The following is a 20,358-nucleotide window of genomic DNA, read 5'->3' on the forward strand; positions in this document are numbered from 1 at the left end:
TTGGGAATTTGTTTAAGCACGGGCTAGCGCAGCGCACTCATTCAGAAATATAGAAGATTTATGTTTGAGTGGCGTTGCGAGAAGCCGAGAAAAGATTATAGCGTATAATGGCATTTTATTATTTTCCATTGTCATAAGACTTGAAGTAGTTCATGTACATATAATCAGAAAAACAGGGATATTTTGTAGAAATTGACCCTAATGCAAAAATGTTACATTTGAAAAAAAAGCGCCGCCGCCACGTTTTAAAAAAAGCAAATTAATGATTATCCAATTCGGGTTCGGGAGGATTAGAAAATTTGAATTTCGAGAGCAATCTGAATTCCTAACCCTAACTAGATACTACAATTTTTTTCTATTTTGAGCGGTGGCGGAGGTGCTTTTTGCAGCGGCTTTCTACATGATTCCAAAAACAGCTATGATGTAGCGTAGCGAATTCCACGTATCTTAGGTTCTTGAAAAAAACTCCTGAATAATTTTAGGATGGCTATACTATTGGTCCATACATAAAGAGTACTGGCTTATAAGGCGGCAAAAAATAAAAAAAATAAATAATTTGAAGTGCGACCTGTGGTTCATAAAATATTGCGAGTCCGACACTATAATTCCTAGAGTACTGGCTTATAAGGCGGCGAAAAAAACGAAAAAAATAATTTAAAGTGCGACCTGTGGTCCATAAAATATTGCGAGTCCGACACTATAATTCCTACGCTCTCAAAATCGGTATGTATTCTTCCGTGTAGGATTTGATTTTGGGTTTCAAACTTTCAAACTTATTTTATAACAATATCCGTTTTTTTAGAACCCAAATTTTGTCAACTTAAGCTAAAAATGTCTTACATCGTACGCGAGGATGCGCCTTACCAAGCAGGCGACCTGGGGAATCCCCAGCAACAACCCCCATCTTCCCAACAACCTATGTTGCCTTCTCTACCGCAACTGGTTGAAGCCCCTTTTGTACCGATGGTTCACGTCAAAGCGTTCAAGATACTCGGGGTAAGACTTATTTTTTGTACACAAAATGGTTATTTTGTTATTAGGCTTCTTTTATAAAAAATCGCTTTTCGCTTCAACTACCGGACCAATCGCTTTCATTGTTTTTCAACGCTTCAGTAGTATTCGTAACAAGATGGCGCACAACCTGCTAACCCTAACCTGGCACACATGCCATCTTCAGGTTCTTGGCCATCTTGGTGCACATACTACGGGAGCACCGTTTTTTCAGTGGCTAAAGCAGTGGTTCCCAATCTTTTATATTCAGTCTGAGGTTTTTAGCACTCATGGTCACCCTGTTTATCATTCCAGTGGAACTTATTGTGTTATTTTGATTGGTGAATTCCAAATCCTATTATGTTCTAACAACTCTTTTGTAACGAAGGGAAACACACTGTGAAATAACTTTATTCAAGCAAACTAGCAAGAACGGAGAGTTTTGTAGTGAAAGTAAAATTGTTTTTTTTGCTTGGCATGATGGCCCCCATCCAACTGCTCTGTGGCCCTCTTGGTGGGCCACCGACCAGCGGACCCCAGTTGAGAACCACTGGGTTAAAGATTATGTTTTTTGCTAGAAGGGTATTATTTCATTTGTTACTAATTTTTTTCATAAATCCTATAAGATCGGATATTTCGTCCAAAATTTCGCTGTTTTATTTTTTATTCATGGGGCACGGTTTTTAACCAGCCAAGCGTTACGGCCATCTTTCCGTTTGATTTTGCAAATTTTGGCACTCAAATGTCGGAGTTGATTTGATACCGGTAACGTCGCTCCACGTAGATGCATATGAAAATTTTCATTACTGACTCTTCTTGAATCCGACTATTGACATGATGAGAAGCCGTCGGTAACTTACTGATCGTCCTATCGGCTTTCATATTTTGTGAGATAAACTAGAAAATCTATTTCGCGGCTTATCAAACACAACAGAAAATCAAGTTATTTAACAGACTGACTGATCCTATACTACCACAAAAGTACGCGCTTCAGCAAATACATCAACAGACAGATTAATTCAATATTACCACCAAGAGAATGCGTTTCAGCTAAACCCAATTTTTGTTTTCCAGTTCCTACAAGCAGTTGGTTCATTCCTGATATTACTCTGTGGAATAATTATTCTGGCAGCAAGTTCAAGTTCCAATACCTCTTTTGGAGGGAAAAGCGTCGGCGGAGCAGCGATGGTAACTGGAGTAGTGGTAAGTAAACCAAAGCTGTGAGGTCGGGGAAAGATTTAAACCCGACTAGAAATTGCAGTCATTCATAAAACGACTCTCCCTACATGGGATTAATGTGAAAATTCAGCGATGGATGCGTTAAAATCCATGTGGTTTTTCAAATAAAAAAATACGGAGAGAACTCTGTGAAAAATGATTCGTGAGAAGTTGCGATATTTTTGAATTTTGCAATATTTAGAATACAATACGCTCATGTCTGCGCGTTTTACCACTCTCTAAATCCCATGACTTGTACAGTAACACATTTTTTTTTCAGTGCGGCGTCTCTTCAGCCTTCGGGATTTTAAATGCTTTCCGGACTACGGAATGTAGAGTAAGTCATATCTAAATGTTTAACTGATGGTGCTTAATAAAAAAAAACGTAATCTATAAGATTTTTTATAAGTTATATTTTGGGGGAATTTAGACAATGATCTCCTTACAAATAAACTTGTTATTTTGTGGCAATAGATTGTTATTTGTATACATCACTTAAATAATAGAGGATCGCTGGTCGGTTACAGCTTTCTCCACACCATCAAGTCCAGGCTTCCGGAAACAAATAGCTGACTAATTAATCCCATACCAGACATGAGCTGGTAACCGGACGAAAGGCCGTGGTTTGCCTTATGAATATGCCGCTTATCGGCTCGACCATCAAAATGCCAGAAGCTACCGAACCTTCAGTTTCACAGATTTCTCCAAATTTGGTAAAGTAAATACATAAAAATAACATAATAAACCCCGACTCTAACTAATTTCAATATTGTTTTGCAATCACCAGGCCATCACAGGAATTGTGCTATCAGTTTTCTCAGCAATTGGATCTTCTGGTATATCAGCATTCGCCACTTCGGTCTCTGCCGTCTGTGCAATGATGAGCTACGCAGCCAATGAGATCGACGATTATGGCTTTCGGTATAACCGCCCTTCCCGTGCCAGTTGTCCGGTAATTTTTTTTCATTATATTTGAGAGTAGTTAGAGTGAGTTAATAATGTTGTGTATATACATCCAATCCGAAGTGCATATACATACAATCCGAGGAGCATATACACCCAATCTGATATGCAAATACAACCAATCTCATATGCAAATACAACCAATCTGATATGCATACATAGCCAATCTGATGAGGGGAAGAAGCCAATCTGATATGCATATTTAACTAATCCGGGGTGCGTATGCAGCCAACCCGGAGTGCATAAACATTAAATCCAACGTTCTGCATCATATGCAGTCAATATGTACATAGACAGACTACGGAGTCGGTAATTTTGTACACTTGTGGATGCGGTTTTGAAGCGACCGAAAATGCATATGCATACACTCCGATGTACATACACATCCACTCCAATGTACATATGCAGCCGATTGGGTCCAGTGTCATGACTGATTCAGCCTTCCATTGAATGTTATTCTCGATTATCCGTTACATTCAATGATGTTTGAGAGTTGGTTGACTTCAAATGTATATATTGCAACCTAATATCAAGTATCGCCCTTTAAGTCGCCTGGTCTCGACATGGGTCTTGTCTGTGTTGAAAGGGGTGTCAACTGTTCGGTAACATAGACGTAGCCAGGAAAGTAGGAGGCTATAAATTTGGCTGACCGCGCTTTTGTACGTTATTTATGTTTTACTTTTATCCATCTCGCGTTTGGTGATGGAAGTTTAAAACCGTATTTCATTCTGTACTTTATTCAGACCCCAGTTTCCGAAGTCTTGGTTCTGCTCATCATTGTATCAGCGCCAGTTTTTATTATATCAATCGTGCATTCTGCCTTCAGCTGTAGAGCTATGTGTTGCCTGAGACCTCAGCAGGTATGTATGTAAAGTTAGCCTCTTGAATCCATTTGGGGCGGTTTAATGAGATGTCCCAGTGCAGTGGTTTCCAAACTTTTTGCTCGCGCGGCGCCAAATTACTGTATCGGAGGAAAAACACACGACGCATTTACACAAAAAAATTGCTGCCTTCGAATAAAAAAACTCAATTTTGTGATCGTAAGAGAACACAACGTGACGAAAAGTTGAAGACATGGAATGGGTAATGAATTTATTAATTCATATATAGATCATTTGAAATAAGAAACAATAAAACATTTAGAATAAATACAATATGTGAAAATATTCAAGCATATTTTAGTTATATTTTACACAATTTTGTTAATTCAGGCGCACTTAGCCAATCTAGTGGCGCCGCGGAGCTTTCTTTGGGAACCCTGCCCCAAATTGAGAGGGAGGTGTATATTTTGTTGTTGGTGATGATAAAACTTGTGTTATGAATTTGACTCGCCATCTGCACTAATAGATACGCCTCTTTCTGGATATTCAAATACAATTATATTAAGGTTAACAATTACAGTGGGGTGACAAACCTCAAAATTATGGGGATGCGGGTGTACCTTTTATAAAAGGGGGATTTTTTCGCTTTTCTGTAACTAGTAGTCCGGTTGTTGGCAAGTTCGATACAATAGAGCAGGGCTACTCAACTGGCGGACCGCGGTCCGAATCCGGACCTTTCGGGTATTCAATTTGGACCGCGACTAATTCTTTATTTAGGATCATTATCCCCACTTTTGAAGTTTCCTTCTATAAAATCACTTTTATAGGTTTAAATATATATATGAAAAGAACTCTAACGCCATATTAAACAATCTTATATAGCTAATAATCATTAGTCTGTCAAGGAAGTGCGTGTTTAAATATAATTTCTGGAAGTCCGGACCCAAATATTTTTGAAGTTTTGTATGCGGATCTTCGGTAAAAATAGTTGAGTAGCCCTGCAATAGATAACCCGTTCTAATAATTTGGAATCTATCACTGGCTAACAGTTATTTACTTACTTCGCAGGTCGTCATGGTTAACAATAATCTTCATCAAGCAACAAAATTGTAAAAAGCGAATTTTTGAGGAGCTGTTTAGCTGTCTGTGATTTTCAGCCCACCGTGCCCTCTCTTGCCTGTTCCGTGTAAATAAACGTCTTTTTGCAACTATTTTGTTATTTGTTTGTGAAGCAGCTGTCAAGCTATTTATGCGTAGTTGAGTGTCCGTTGTGTCGCGTTATGCTGGATATCATTAATGGAACACGTTTTTTTTTATTGTGTTTGAACGCACAACGAACGGCCTGATCCCAACCTGGTACACATACTACGTTCCGGTGTCCGCCATCTTGGTTCACATACTTCGGGAGTATCCAACAAACTGTCTGAGTAATAGATTCTATGTTTTCAGTAATTTTTGTGTTTAGTTGTCTGCTATGTTGCTGCCTTCTCTTGCCTGTTCCATGTAAATAAACGTATTTTTGCAACTGTTCGTGGTTGGCTTGTGAGAACCTGAATCTGAATAATAGCAGAATGCTCCAGGATAGTGTTTTAGCGGATAGTAACTAGATTTCAGATTCTAATTGTTACAATACCGTGCCGGGAAACAGAGGGTCTCCTTCCATTTCTGTTAACTCAGCCAGAGAATAGTCTTAACTATAGACTCTAATCAAATATAGATAGACAATGTGCTGCCGCATGAAACGCAATAACTTCTTGAGCGTATCACTCGCTTTTTAATATAGGATAGGATTTACATATTTATCCCGGGGGAGAGGAAAGCCGATAAGGCGGCTTATCCATATGGCGAACCACGGCCTCTCGTCCGGTTACCATTCCAAGTCGGGTATGGGATTAGTTTTTACTGTATTGTTTGTTTTCGGAAGCATGGACTTGGTGGTGGAGGAAGCCGTAACCGACCAGCGGTTACGTGAACCACCCAACGACGGCGAGGAGTCCAGCAATCCTCTCGCACATAACCATCCTTGCATGGGATTCGAACCTGCGAACCCACGCAGAGTAATTAGAGGTGCGGTGACGAGCGTATTCCTAACGCTTAGCCCGTTGAGCCACACCGCCGCGCCATTGCAAATTCTCAATAGTGGGTATAACGCTGAACTATTCTCTAAGCATGGCCAAATGTCGAATGTTTAATGTAAATAGGCGTATTTTAGCAGTGGGTCATATGCTAAGTTTTGCTGTATAGTCGAATGGCATAAAATTAATTTCTCGCCATTTTGAATCGATCTCTTGCTAAGTTGACTGTAGTAATAAGATTTTGTTTAAGGATGAGGCAGGATGGATCAGTGGTGTATCTTGAATGATCCGTAACCCGACTTGACTCGCAGTTTAGGGACTTATGATCATTGATCATAACTCTTTATTAGACACCATAGGTTAACTATGTTGGGATGACACGTTATGGTTGTTTTCATCCATGCCCGCCATCTCGGTCTGAAATAGGGACTCTGACTGAAATAGGCTATGCCGAACGCAAAAATAATCATTCAAACGTAAAAGCTCCTTTTTTGATCGGCGGCTGTAATTCAACGTTAAATGAAAAGCAGGAGGGAAGGGGTTCCTAACCTTTCATGCCTCGTGCGTGGTCCCTTTCCGGGGGCCTTTAGGACTTATGGGCCCCTGTTTATCATTCCAGTGGTATTTATAGTGTTATTTCGATTGGTAGATTCCAAATCCCATTATGTTCGAACAATTCATGCTCAACAAAGTGAAAACACGTTGCGAAATAACCTTATCAAACAATGAAACTAGAATGAACACGGAGTTCTCTTGTAAAGGTAAAAGAAAAATCAGTTTTGCGCCAAGTGTTGCAGCCCACCCCTAACTGTTCTGTGGTCCCCGGTTAGGAACCGCTGCGATAGAGGAAGCAAACTGATATCGAGTACATTTTTTTATTCACATATAAACAAGGCAATAAATAGTTATTATTGTTGAGAGATTTTGCGCTTTGGCAGACCAGGAGTGCTCAGATAGTGTGTTGAAGTTAGTTCAGCCTGACCTCTCGAGACAGTGACGAATCGTATTATGTAACCTCTAGATGGTGGTAAAGAGCGTAAAATGCAGCTTGTCTTCTGTCAACAAAATTTACAGATTTACAGATTACCTAATTTTTTCTTAAGAAAATCTGCTTAGACAAAATTTAAATTTACAATTTAACGGAGTAGTTGTCCGGTCATCAGTCGGACAGTGGAAGGAGTCGAAATCCGGAATCTTTATTTATGTTGGTGTCAAAGTTTTATTTTCAAAAGTTCTGAAGTTTAGAATAGGGAAGTTCTGAACTGCTCAAAGTTTGAGATGTCATAATGAAATGTAACGAATATCAGAATTAAATGTAACGAATGGCATAATGAAAGGTACCGAATGTCATGATAAAATATACCGAATGTCATAATTAAATGTACCGAATATCATTTTAACGTGTGACCGCGAAATATACATATCTGTGACATATCAGGCCACCGTATGAATTTGAAAACCCCTCTCATCAATAAGTACTGAAACTATAAAATTGATTGATAGTTTCTCACAACAACAATAACAATTTTACAAAACGTTCCACAAGGAGACCTCGTATCATGATCAACAGCCCAGTATTCTGGGTAGAAGGGCACATTTACGACGCTCACTAGTACCGTTTACTCCGAACGCGGTCACAAAATTGCATCAAAATATTGTTGGAAGGAAGGGGTCTATGTTTCTCCACTCTCATTCCTTGCATCACTCACTCATTGCCCCTTCCGCTCATGATTTGAAACATGTCAAAGGTCATGCTGTTGAGCAACGAAAGGCTGACGTTTTGACTCTACTGTATTGTCTTTTAAGTTTTTTTTTCATTTCTACGTATATGGGGTGTGCATAAAGTCTTAGTTTTTTTTTTCAATTGCGAAGGGAATTTATCGATACCATATATTGTTTTGGCCCTCACAGATGTAATAAATGAAGTAAAAATACTTGAACTATTACTACTTAAAAAACAACAAACCTGGGTAAAATATATTGAGAACTGACTCCATAATAAAATTGAAATATAAAAGAGACTTTATGGCTAACCAGTTCTGCATGTATTGCATACCTACCTTGACGGGCAAATATATCCATTGCAACGGTGTATTATCGTCAAAGCAAATGTACAAAAACACGGTTTCGTAGGTTGACTTATATCGTGGTGGACTCCATTGTAATTCTGCTGAATATCTTTCGTTTTCCATTATTTTCAGTATTTGATAAAAGTGAAATCGAGTGAAATAGATTGGATTCTTCTTCTTGTTGGCTGAATTATAAAGAAAGTGTCAAAATTGGAGCGAACTCTCTTAACACAGCTCTGCACAAGCTGAATAAATTGTATTTCTAATGTCACAGTTTGGTTTTATTTACTGTGTGCAGATGATTAAGAAGACTCAGATTCCGGATTTTTTATGAGACAACTTCAAACTCCAAACAGCAAAATAATGATCCAAACACAACTAAAAAACCACTGACAAACACCCTTTCCGGACGAGAAGAGAGCGCAAAAAACAATCTTGTCTCACACTTCATGTGTGGTGGTTAGAGTCCTTAGCCGGCCAAAACCGCTTAGATATAAATTGCAACAGCACAAACACGGACATTAAAATCCCTGACACTAGTGTAGTAGTGATAATATCTTTCAGCGCCCCTTGTTTCGAGCTATTGGCCCTTGGCTGTATTGTTCTAAATCATTCGACCCCAACCACCTTGAAATAATAAAGTTAGCATTGTTTTTGTACGACATCATTTTGACTGACTCATATAAAAAGGAAAAAAAAATCGGATATCATGATCTGTCTATGCCTCTGCAAAACAGAAACTTGAGAAAAATTATTTATAGTTTAGCGTTCCTCTCCCACTCCTTCGACTCCAAATTTCCGCTTTTCAAAATATGAACTTCCGGATTTCCGATATGACACAATTTCGACTCGAACCTCAACTCTAAATAACCATCAACTATACAAAACTCACCTGTTGGACAGGACGCTGACACATCGGCCGACAATTTAGTTCCGGTTAAAACAAGCTCATGCTTGAGACCGCAAGGTGGCGTCCGGAAGCAATGTGAGACGACTTGGCTTGCTTGGTGTCGAAATGTCCCGTATAAGGCTTGGACAGTAACTTCGTATTCACAGGCAAAATCTAGCTCATTCAGAAGGTAGAATTTACGCTGTTAAGAAAGAAAATGTAGAATTTTGAGTTGGTTTGAATAAGAAATATTTCCTGAGTTTGAACATAGCTAGGACTGGGCATTTTGAATCGAATAGTAAATTATTCGAATCGGTACACACGAAAATTTCGAATCGCCGCCATCTTTTTTTTTCGGTCTGCTAAATGTCGAGGTGAATTTATAATTTTCTGTATTGGAGATATATTTAATTGGACTAATAGCATGACGTCATTACCCGGAACAGGAAGTTTTTTCATAATTTACAATCATATACTTACCGCTTCTTCATATACTTCCGCTATTGGAGATATATTTAATTGGATTAATAGCATGACGCTTCTTATTCTTACCGCTTCTATTGTCCACATTTTCACATTTCTATTATTTCCAGAATAACATTTGACAGTCTCAAGGCATAGTCGAAATCTGACAAGATCGGCGGGCGCCTCTGTAAAAATAAAGTGGGATTGGTAATTGGCTGGAGTGAGATGTCATGCCCCTTTGCATTTCTCCCCTCTCATTAGGACAGACATGAGCAAAGTATGGCCCGCGGGCTAAATCCTTCCCGTTGGGTCATTCAATCTGGCCCGCCTGATGCTACCACAACCAAACTGAAATCAATTTTGGATGCATAACGAAGCATATTGTTTTCCATCTTTGCTTTGTAACACTGAAAATATTGTTCATGAAATGTAACTTTTTACGTCCCACATACACGACCCGCCAGTCTAGTTGGGCAAAATTTTTGGCTTTTGGTCCAAAAACCTTGCCCCCCCCCCTGCGTTAGGACATGCATTCATACGCTTTTTGCGACATCATTTTGCTCTATTCTTGAGCGATTCACTAAAAACCGCACGTTTCCTGGCTCCCTATCAATTATCCTTTCACAAAATAAACCAGACCAGAAAGATGAAAACGCGCGCTTATATCCGTTGGATAACTTCGACAACGAATAACCCTATTTTTTTTTTGTAAGACTTAGCGCAATAAAGTTATGTTTTTCAAATCAAAATTATTCATACTGTTTTTAAATGAAAAACCGCCAAATCTTGTTTTATTAGTGGACATGATTGAGTCAAATAGTACCAAGCCATTTCTCAACGACTAACCAGTTTTATTATAATTACTTATCAATCTCGATAAGTACGTTGATAGGTATTTGTTTGGTTGTTTGTCTGTTAGACACTTTCGTATCTTACGCGATATGTCACGAAAGCGAGGTTGAATCTGCTCCAAATTTTGCATGTGCATTCATCATATCTCGTACCTCGGCCTATTATTTTGGATCTAATTTTCGTCGCTGCAAACGATCGACAAGTCGGCGGTCTTCGATCGCTATCTAGTTCATTTCAGTTACACAGTTACGTGCAAGACTTGACAAATTTTTAAAAGAGGGCGCGGCGCGGAGAACCATTGCTCCAACAACTTACCTGTGTACCAAAAGTCCCAAGTTACGTTGACTGACACCGTGCCATTCCATGTAATAAAGGGAAGATTTATCTTTAAGTTTCTGACAATTTCTGTTGGTCGAGACGGAGGAAATTGCACTGAAATATATAATAAAGGAATAGGAAAAAGGTGTGCTGTAATTTGCACACCTCTGTTTTAGGGCACCGTGATGAGCAACTGATAGTGCAATGAATCACGGCGCACTAGTTTAATAGATGCGTTTCCCTTGCTTGTCAGGTTTTTCAGATCAGCGCTGTGAAGTTTGAGAACCACCAGTCTTGTCCATGGGAAACGAATGGATTATATTTTCCATCTGACAAGTGGAACACGTGAGACAAACGAGACACTTTTATATAAGATTACGTTATTACTTATCGATTTTAATTGGTAAGTATGTTGATAGGTATTTGTCTGTATGTCTGTCTGTCTGTCTGTCTGACTGTCTGTTAGATGTACGCGATATCTCACGAAAACGAGATTGAATCTGCTCCAGATTTTGCATGTGCATTCATCATATCTCGGACCAGAACCCGAGAACTATTGGTTTCGGACGAATCATGTCGTATAATTAGCGAGTTATTAATTAATTAGTGATGGGACACCAGGTGTCACTATAGAGTAAGAGCGCTGTTTTGGGGGATCCCCCAACTTTCGATCGATAAGTCTTCGGTCTCTGACCGATATTCTCGTTTCTTTACCGTCGCAGTTTTAACATGGATGTGAGGTGACGTTGCGACACCAGGTGTGTAGTGCTACCAGTGATCGTCGCACGTATAACGTAAGCCGTAAGTGATAGGTAATAATACATTCTAGAGCAAACACGATTCTAGCTTTCCAGGGTAACTGTCCGACCGATTGGGAAGAAACTGGGATGGTGTCCACATAACCCAGAAACTTTTACATTACGATCAGCCCAGAGAATAGTGGTTCATGTGATATGGAGGCGGGTGCCTGTCAATCAAGTCACACTCGAATGATTTTGTGATGAAGCGTCGCTTCCGGGTGGGAAAGCGTTTGACCGATCACTGAAAACTTTCCGAGTAGTTTTGGTGGAGAGTCCGTGATACTTAATTGGGACCTCCTGAAGTATGCGCACCAAGATGGCGCACAACCTGTACTCAGGTTGTGTACCAGGTTAGGGTTCAGGTTGTGCGACATCTTGTTGCGCATACTTCAGGAGTACCCTAAATTGTTATAGTTAGACAATATTTCTGAAGTTAACAAAACCTATAAATCTTGTCTAGTTTAATGTCTCTTTGTACATGTAATCCTATTTAGTAGACACTAGACCTAAATTTTCATAAATTCAATAAATTGGTACAGGCATAAATAATTATGGTATAATATGGGACAGAAAAATATGTCTCATGGACGAGCCTGTTATTTTAAAATTTACTTACAAGTGATATTAACTGCTCTTGGACTGATCAGGAGTTCGTTCTCCCAATGCGATGCTGAGGCAGCAGAAATCTAGAACAATGGGGTTGCATGTTAATTGCAGGATTATGTAAGTATTTATGCAGTGTAGTCAGTAGTGGGATTCAGCCGGTTCGCACCGGTTCTATAAAACCGTCTCACGGAATTTTATGAGATCAGCGAACCGGTCAGCATTACTGGTTACTGTTAATGATTTTTTGTAACAGAACCGGTTGAAAAATATGACATTCGTGCGATGGGACCGGCTGACAAAAAAATTTGAATCCCACCACTGAGTATAATTTGTAATACATATTTATGAGTACATTAGAAACTATTTATGTATACTGTGTAAAAGCCGGCATCGACATACTTTAATCTTCTTGTATCATCTAGGTAGTTATTTATCAGTGACTGCTGATACAAAGCCTTGTTCGCAGTTTCATACGTGAATATTTTCATAGTATACGTCACCTCATATGGGATAAACATGCGGAGGCCTGTTATCCACGTGACCCAAAATACCGTTCCGCTTGATTGCATTGATTTTGTGAAACGAACAAATTTTCTGTCTTCTTTAATTATTTTTGAAGTTTTCTGTTTGTTGCGAACAGTAATGTAGAATCCTGTACAAAATAAAGGTCAGAGGTTATGAACCCGGAAATATAAGCTTCCTTCTTTCAGATTTCTCCAATTACAGACCAATTGCTGCTTTGCCAACTGTTTTAAGTAATGCTGATCGAAGAATGGTTGTGAGACTTTAATTGAACTTGGTAACTGTAATACAATACGAGGATAAGAATTGTTTTCCTTTATTTCTTGAACACGAAACGGACATGTGGATCGTTTTTTCAAAGATTTTACATTTTGTAACCTCCAGAGAAATACTCAAACCACTACCGAGTTTACCCGATAATAAGACCTATCCTGAAAATAAGACCTTGCCAGATTTTTTAATGATTTTAGTACGTGTAAGAGTATAAGTATGTGTATGTATGTAAGAGTGTATCCAAATAAATATTACAATGGTCTCAAGAGAATTTGTGGTACAGGAGGTTTGGAGGTTGACTGGTTGCAGAGTCATAACATATTTTGTACCCATATGTCATTAAAGGACAGAAAACTTTAATTAAATAACGGATTAACAAACAAAAATGAAGCAACAAACATCGGGTCTTAAATTTTTTATTTTATCTGAAGAGGTATGGATCACGTTCCCGAGGACTCGTTTACGTGCTGGATAGCCGTGCTTGCGTGCCAGGTTTAGCACGCGTGCTAGGGGTTACCACCTCTGCCCCACATGGACTGATAACCGGTCGAGAGGACATGGTACGCCATATATTATCGGCTTGTTTATACCCCGGGAAAATTCGATCATACAAACCTTTTATTGGAAGATCACTCTGTATGTCCGTTGCCAGTTTCCACACTGTAAGTATGTTGTATCTTGCACCAGAACGAATCCGAATCCGTGATAATTCGAGGCGTGTTGGACTTGGCGGTGGACGAGGATCTGGCAACGTAAAATTCGATTAGGGTTAGATATTTAAGCTACATCTTCTATTCGTCAGAGTAACTACTTCAGAAACGTAATCAGAAATAAAAAAAAATACATTAAAATTAATGACGCAATATTTGATGACGTCATAGTATATTTGAGTCATGCCAAAGGTTTCATAATTTGGGTAGTTATGGCGGAACCAGACACATTCCGGCCGTTTCCTAATAATTGCTTTGCCGTATTAGTATCTGCTTGTTCAGAAAATGTTCCCAACAAGACAATCTATATTTTTGAAAATTTGGGGAAATTCCCCTTTCTTTATTATGTAACCACTATCACATCGGAGTTCGTGGGATCAGAGTTTCTATATTTCTTCAGTATCTCATTTTTGGTGATTTGGAGAAATCCCGTTTTATTCAGATAACTCAACTACAGATAATAAAAACTGCACCGTTTCTTTTGTGAATCCTTTTTTGGGGAATACCCCTTCCTTTATTATGTAACCCCAATCACATCAAAATTTTTGGTGATTTGTGGGGAACTCCCCTTCCTTTATTACGTAGCCACCCCTAACTCACCTCCAGATAGTGAAAAAGGTTTCGTTTCTTTCGTGAATCCTCTCGTACCGTTTGTGTTTACGGCTGCTATTCTATACTTGTACCACCAACCGTGTTTCAGATGCATCAACGCTATTCGGTCGTCTGTTGTCTAAAATTGAACACAAAATAGGATTTTGATTAATATGGAATTTCTCAGTGGCGAGATTCAAAATTCTAAGAGCGGGTTCCCTTTTCAAACGAACCCACTAACAACGGCTTTCCTCATTTCAGAAAGTATATGTATGTTATGTACGAAAGCTGTATTAACATAACACGCTTTACATAAATATAATACATATAATATAACTTATAAAACGCCAAAAAAACGCTAGTCGTCAGATGCGGTGCATGTTACCTATTTATTACGTCTAACGTTTAAAACAAAACAAAAAACAAAGACAGGTTTGCTGATTATCACCATATTTCAAAAACGGATTCGCGTGAAACCGTTAAAACACTCTGAATGCATATAGTCTGAGTTCCTCTCCCTAATAGTCTTACCTCGTGTATCGTATTCCATCCATATTTCCTGAACTTTGGCTTCGTCTTAGCGATCGTTGATTTTTCTTGAACAAGGTAGATCGTGCAAGGATCGTTCTGAAATAAGTTGATACAAAGTTTGCTGGAAGTAAAACCTCATGTCCTCAACGGAATATACAGAGGGTGTTGATAGAAGTTGAGAAGTTGAACTACTCAGAGCGATTTATAGGTTTTTATAAAATTCAACTTTAATTAAGTGCAAAGGGTACTAATGGGAGGGTTGCAAGTACCACTGGCATAGGCTACTAAGTTCTCAATATAGGTTTTTATGCAGGTTTGTTCATAGAAAAGTCCCGAGACCTGCACTATAAGTGGAACGAGTATTGATAAAGTGTTACACGCGACTTGTGAGTCTAAGGATGCCAAGTATGAGTACTTACATGTATTCGATTCTGATCTGATTCCTAAATTTTCGATTCCGCATTTCGATTTCTCGACCTATTACCGAAAAAACATACCCACCCAAGCAATAACATATAAAATCAAGCAAGACAGCGATGTTCAAATTCTGAACGGACAAGAATGCCGAAACTAAGTAGTATGGGTATCCAATCTGCCACATGAGACAAAACCGCACAAAAAAAAACGAATCCCTCAGAACCCACAGAGATTTTTAAAATAAATGAACGTTAAAGCCTTCTAGCGAAATATATATATATATTATATAATGAAGTTTGCGGCGTCGTAGCAACTCTAAATAGCAGTGAAGCAGTTTATACATATATATATGTGAAGGAATTGCCACAAAACGTTGCACGTTGTTTACGATCCGTTTCAAACTCGAGAATCGATTCCAGTGCATCGGAATCGATTTTAGTCGATTCCGCAAAGAATCGATTCTGTAATCGAATCCGGACTCGATTCCGCCATGCCTACTTGTGACCATGGGCGGAATGCCGAAATTCTACCCTTTGAAGTGTAAAAAAAGCATTTTTCTGTATCAAACATAGCAATTTTTCGTAACTTGAAACGCTTTTCAGATTCTCAAGACTTCCACGTAGAGAGTCTGACGAGTAAAACCCCACGTTGTATATTAGTTTGGGACATTTTATTGAATTCACTTATAATCAGACGCGATCTACCAGCTATTCGTTGACTTATTAAAATACTGACTTGACTAATTTTGTAACTGTTCAAAGAAGCAATAACGGCATTAATAAAATTTGACGACGGTATCTTCGAAATGTGGCAACAAGGCGGTAAATAAAATATCAATATCTATAAGTTTCAATAGATACGGCTATATTTCGAAGTCTTGTTGCTACCTTTCGACACTTCATCAATACGTTTGTCAAGTGTCAAATTTGCGGGGCTCCGTAAATAATAGTCAAACTCGTCACGGGCTCCATAACACCAAAATTTAAGAAGGTCAGGGCTACTCAACTATTTTTACCGAAGATCCGCATACAAAACTTTAAAATTATTTGGGTCCGGTGTTTCCGGCATTCTTAAACGCGCACTTTCTCGACCGGCTAATGATTATCAGATAATCAAGATTGTTCAGTGTGGTGTTAGAGTTCTTTTAATATATATTCAAAACAATAAAAGTCATTTTATAAAATGAAATTTTGAAAGTGGGGTTAATATTCAAAATAAAGAATTAGGTGCGGTCCGAATCAAATACTCGGAAGGTCCGGATTCGGACCGCGGTTCGCCAGTTTAGTATCACTGCTCTAGGCCAGGGCTACTCAACTGGCGGACCGCGGTCCGAATCCGGACCTTTCCTGTATTCGATTCGGACCGCGACTAATTCTTTATTTAGGATCATTAGCCCCACTTTTGAAGTTTCCTTTTATAAAATCACTTTTATAGGTTTAAATATATATATGAAAAGAACTCTAACGCCATAATAAACAATCTTATATAGCTAATAATCATTAGTCTGTCGAGGAAGTGCGTGTTTAAATATAATTTCTGGAAAGTCCGGACCCAAATATATTTGAAGTTTTGTATGCGGAACTTCGGTAAAAATAGTTGAGTAGTCCTGCTCTAGTCTAGACCATAGCTAGCATAATGAAAGCGCTTCCTAAAATTTCAAGTTCAAAATCCAACCTTTCTTTTTGTAGTCCATGATAGCTCAGCATACTGAATCTCAGCGTTTGTTTTTTCTGTAATCGTTACACTCTCCGCCGTTGGAAGGCAGGGTACCCAAGTCTTGCGTATAACTGCTCGTCTGCAGGCTGGTGCACAGTCCACGTTGCAACACTGAAAATTATATCACACACAACTTTTGATTCATTCGCGCTGTGATACTTACCACAATAGCAACACTTCAATGCAGAAAATAAAAACAAACTAACAATGTAATTTACTAAAAAATAGAAATAACTTTTAAATTTTTGTTGAAACAAAAAGCGACCCAAAGAGAACTTCAGGTGACCCAGTTAGTTTTAGATTGTGACTCATCGGTTGGGAAACACTGGCCCAGTCTAATGGTGGCAGGTTGACGAACACAATCTCGTTTCCGCCGCCACGCTTAGAATGTAATACATTGGGTAGGGGTGACCGTATATTTGAACCCACGTACATTTGAACCATGTACATTTGAACCCATATGTGTATATCCGCGGGTTCAATGGATATGCGGGTGCTAAAATCCATGAGTTAGGGTTAGTATGGGTCAAATATCCGTAAAACAAAAAACATTTCCATAGGTTCAATATATGCTGGTGCAACTGTCGTGGGTTCAAATGTACGCTGGTTCAAATGTAATAGAACCTTGGGTAAGAAATGACGAACGAAAAAGTTTTCAGTTGTTATAAAATAATATAATAATGTATAATAAAATTGGGATCCAAGCTCGCCTTTTTGCTGGATAAACAGTCAAAATCCGTTCTGCATTCAGAGTTACATGATCTTGAATTTCTTCCGCGATCTCTCTTCCCCGGTGTCAGAGTGTAAGACGAATTACTGGCCCAGTACGTCACCCTCACTGCGAAATCGAAATCGGTCGGTGCGCTGCAGTACCCCATCTTATCTTGGCTCATGTCGCTTAGGAAAGCGCAGCTATAAATGAGGAGAGAGTAGGTTAATTATCATAAGTTAGAGATCCCGGGTTTGAGTCCTGCTTAGTCTACCTTGAGTATCAACTCAAGGCGTTATGGACCGGCTAACACAAGATCGGACCTCCTGAAGTATGCGCACCAAGATGGCTCACAACCTGAACGTAGTATGTGTGTACCGGTTAGGATTCAGGTTGTACGACATCTTGGTGCGCTTACTTCTGGAGCACCAAATATATAATTTTAACTGAAAAAAAAAACAACAGCGGCAAATCTCGGAGAGATTAGCTAAAGCAACGATTCGAGGGGCCCGTGGCCCACAAATGGCCCACTGATCAGTTGGAAGAGGGGGCCACAATGCTAGATGCAAAACTGATTTTACTCCCCCATTACAAGAAAATTCCCCGTTCCTCCTAGTTTCAATGCGTGATATGGTTATTTCACTGGGTGTTTTAACTTTGTTGAGCATGAATTGTTTGAACATAGTGGAATTCGGTATCTGCCAATCAAAATAACACTCTAAATACCACTGAAATTAAATATTAAAATTTTTTTGCAAGCAACAGATTTGAAAATATAGCAAGTTTAGCGCCACTCACCTGTACATGCAATTAATCTCGCCGCTGCATAATTCCATACAGTTTGCCACATCACTGAAAGATCTTTGACAAGGTCGCAAGCAGAGATAGCAATCTTTACGCTCTGATGTTGCAGCACAATTCTTCATGACGTCTTTCGCTGATATCTGTAAAAAATGAGAGATCATGAGATCAGATATCTGCGATATTTCTACCGTGTTTCGTCAAAAACAAGAAAGGCCCTTCATTTTTATCATTACTTTTCAAATTTTATTATATTCTATGCAATTGAGTCTTGCTGCACGCCAACGCAAATGTATTTCTGTAACGTTTCGTCTGACCATCTGACCAAACGTAACAGAAATATATTTGCGTTAGTGTGCATCTGAACTCTTCAATTGGATAGAATAGTCATGTTTATTTCTGCTACAGCATCCTTGCACTATATGCATACTGCTCCACTAATGCGAAGGCATTAGTTGGTCTCGTGTAACCTCTACTGATAGTTATATCCCATCCTATATTTAAATATGTTTTGGGTACTGTTAAAAAGTACGACCCATGGGTAATCATTTTTATTAGATATTCAGACAAAAATTTCTATTTAAAACAGCTCTCACCGATGATTTTGTTCCATTTCTTTCAAAATATCTTTCGCTCAAAATTTTTTTCGCCTCTCTGGACAGACATCTGAAGTAAAAACATAAAGTAATTACACTCCGCAAGCTCAGCCGTATAGTCAGCTCATCGTACTAAGCGTGAAAAATATAACCCTTCGCGGGTTCGCGGGTTGGATTATCATGGAAGATGATAATATGAATCCTTTACTCCTCACCGCCCTGACCGTGCATTCAAAGCAAATAGGGGTTTAACTAAACTCATACCCGACATGGACTGGTAACTGGACTAGGCTGATTTGTCATATGATTGAGCAGCTTACCGTATTTCCTCTCCCCCGGGATAAATATACAAATCCTATCCCTGTCCTCTAGTTTTGTTTTGGGCGTTCATAAATATGTATCCTATTAGCTTACTTGGCGTTATTTTATAAGGAAATCATGATGAGTTACAGAATGATTTAGTTGCATTTCAAGTTTTGTGAGATACTCATTTAGATTCATGCATTATTGCACCCAGTTTTTTTAATTGAATATATATTTCCAATCAAAATATTATAATAATACTTAATAACTGAACAATATTAGTAAAACTGCACCGAATACAAATTAAATTTTTGTATCTCCTCTCCGAAAATAATTAAATTTCCTCCTCGGTCGGGACAGACTGGAATATTATTTCTAAGTAATATTATGAATACTCTTTTTTATAGGAAATAATTACTTGCAGAATATCATTTTATGCTGCGCTTAAGAAAATATTTCACTCAAATGTGATGGAAATAAAATTCTTCAAATTATTCTATTTTAGTAAAATTGCACACCCTGAACGTTATTTTACCAATTCGCTACAGCTATTTTGTTATTGTCACGGCATAAACCAGTTTGTCAACATCTTTGCTACAACTTACCTCGAAGTACATCTGGGTCTCAATAAATATTCATGATCTTTCCTTGTTATTCCAAAGCAGGGTTGCCAGGTTATCACACAGACAAAGACAAGATAAAATAAATAAAAATATTTGTACATATTTGTAAAACCTGTATGAATATGACAACGAGAAATTCATATTTTTCACCTGTTACAAAACGTGAATCTTCAACTGAAAAGTTGATCAATATTAGGGTTGGCGACTCTTGAAAGTCTAATTCAGGGGTGGCCAACATTTCACATACCATGCGCCACGTTTTAAACATAATGTTTCAGATGCGCCGTAAATCTCTTGTATTCCCACGCCTAATGTCCGCTTCTTGTTGAAATTATAAAAATTTATATTACACACACATATATACACACGTATATGTAGTTTTTACAATTTACAACTTCACATGAATAGAAATTAAGCAAGGAAGTATAATAAATAAAACTGATCAATTTTATTTATGTACCGCCTTTATGAGACTTTTGCTGCTGTTTTACTTTCGCTAA

General features: G+C 38.5%; 2 protein-coding genes across 2 annotated transcripts; one reads left to right on the forward strand and one right to left on the reverse strand.

The window, feature by feature from the left end:
- The first annotated feature begins 793 nt into the window (after positions 1 to 793).
- Positions 794 to 5,522, forward strand: LOC144429733 (uncharacterized). The gene is made up of 6 exons (XM_078117915.1): positions 794 to 996; positions 2,065 to 2,193; positions 2,489 to 2,545; positions 2,996 to 3,160; positions 3,915 to 4,031; positions 5,061 to 5,522. The coding sequence occupies exons 1-6, from the start codon at positions 832 to 834 to the stop codon at positions 5,103 to 5,105; spliced, it is 678 nt and encodes a 225-aa protein (XP_077974041.1). The 5' UTR covers positions 794 to 831; the 3' UTR covers positions 5,106 to 5,522.
- Positions 5,523 to 6,929: 1,407 nt separating this feature from the next.
- On the reverse strand, positions 6,930 to 19,959 carry LOC120347795 (anosmin-1-like). The gene is made up of 15 exons (XM_039417895.2): positions 19,841 to 19,959; positions 18,933 to 19,002; positions 18,334 to 18,479; positions 17,537 to 17,738; positions 16,785 to 16,937; positions 14,694 to 14,789; positions 14,172 to 14,301; positions 13,477 to 13,605; positions 12,567 to 12,718; positions 12,077 to 12,146; positions 10,658 to 10,774; positions 9,578 to 9,675; positions 9,029 to 9,227; positions 8,128 to 8,321; positions 6,930 to 7,122 (listed from the first exon to the last, which is right to left on the reverse strand). Exons 1-15 carry the CDS (start codon positions 19,957 to 19,959, stop codon positions 6,976 to 6,978), a joined length of 2,022 nt encoding a protein of 673 aa, XP_039273829.2. The 3' UTR covers positions 6,930 to 6,975.
- Positions 19,960 to 20,358: the final 399 nt, after the last annotated feature.

This window comes from Styela clava, chromosome 11, assembly GCF_964204865.1.
Source record: "Styela clava chromosome 11, kaStyClav1.hap1.2, whole genome shotgun sequence".
In the NCBI taxonomy this organism is placed as follows: Eukaryota; Metazoa; Chordata; class Ascidiacea; order Stolidobranchia; family Styelidae; genus Styela; species Styela clava.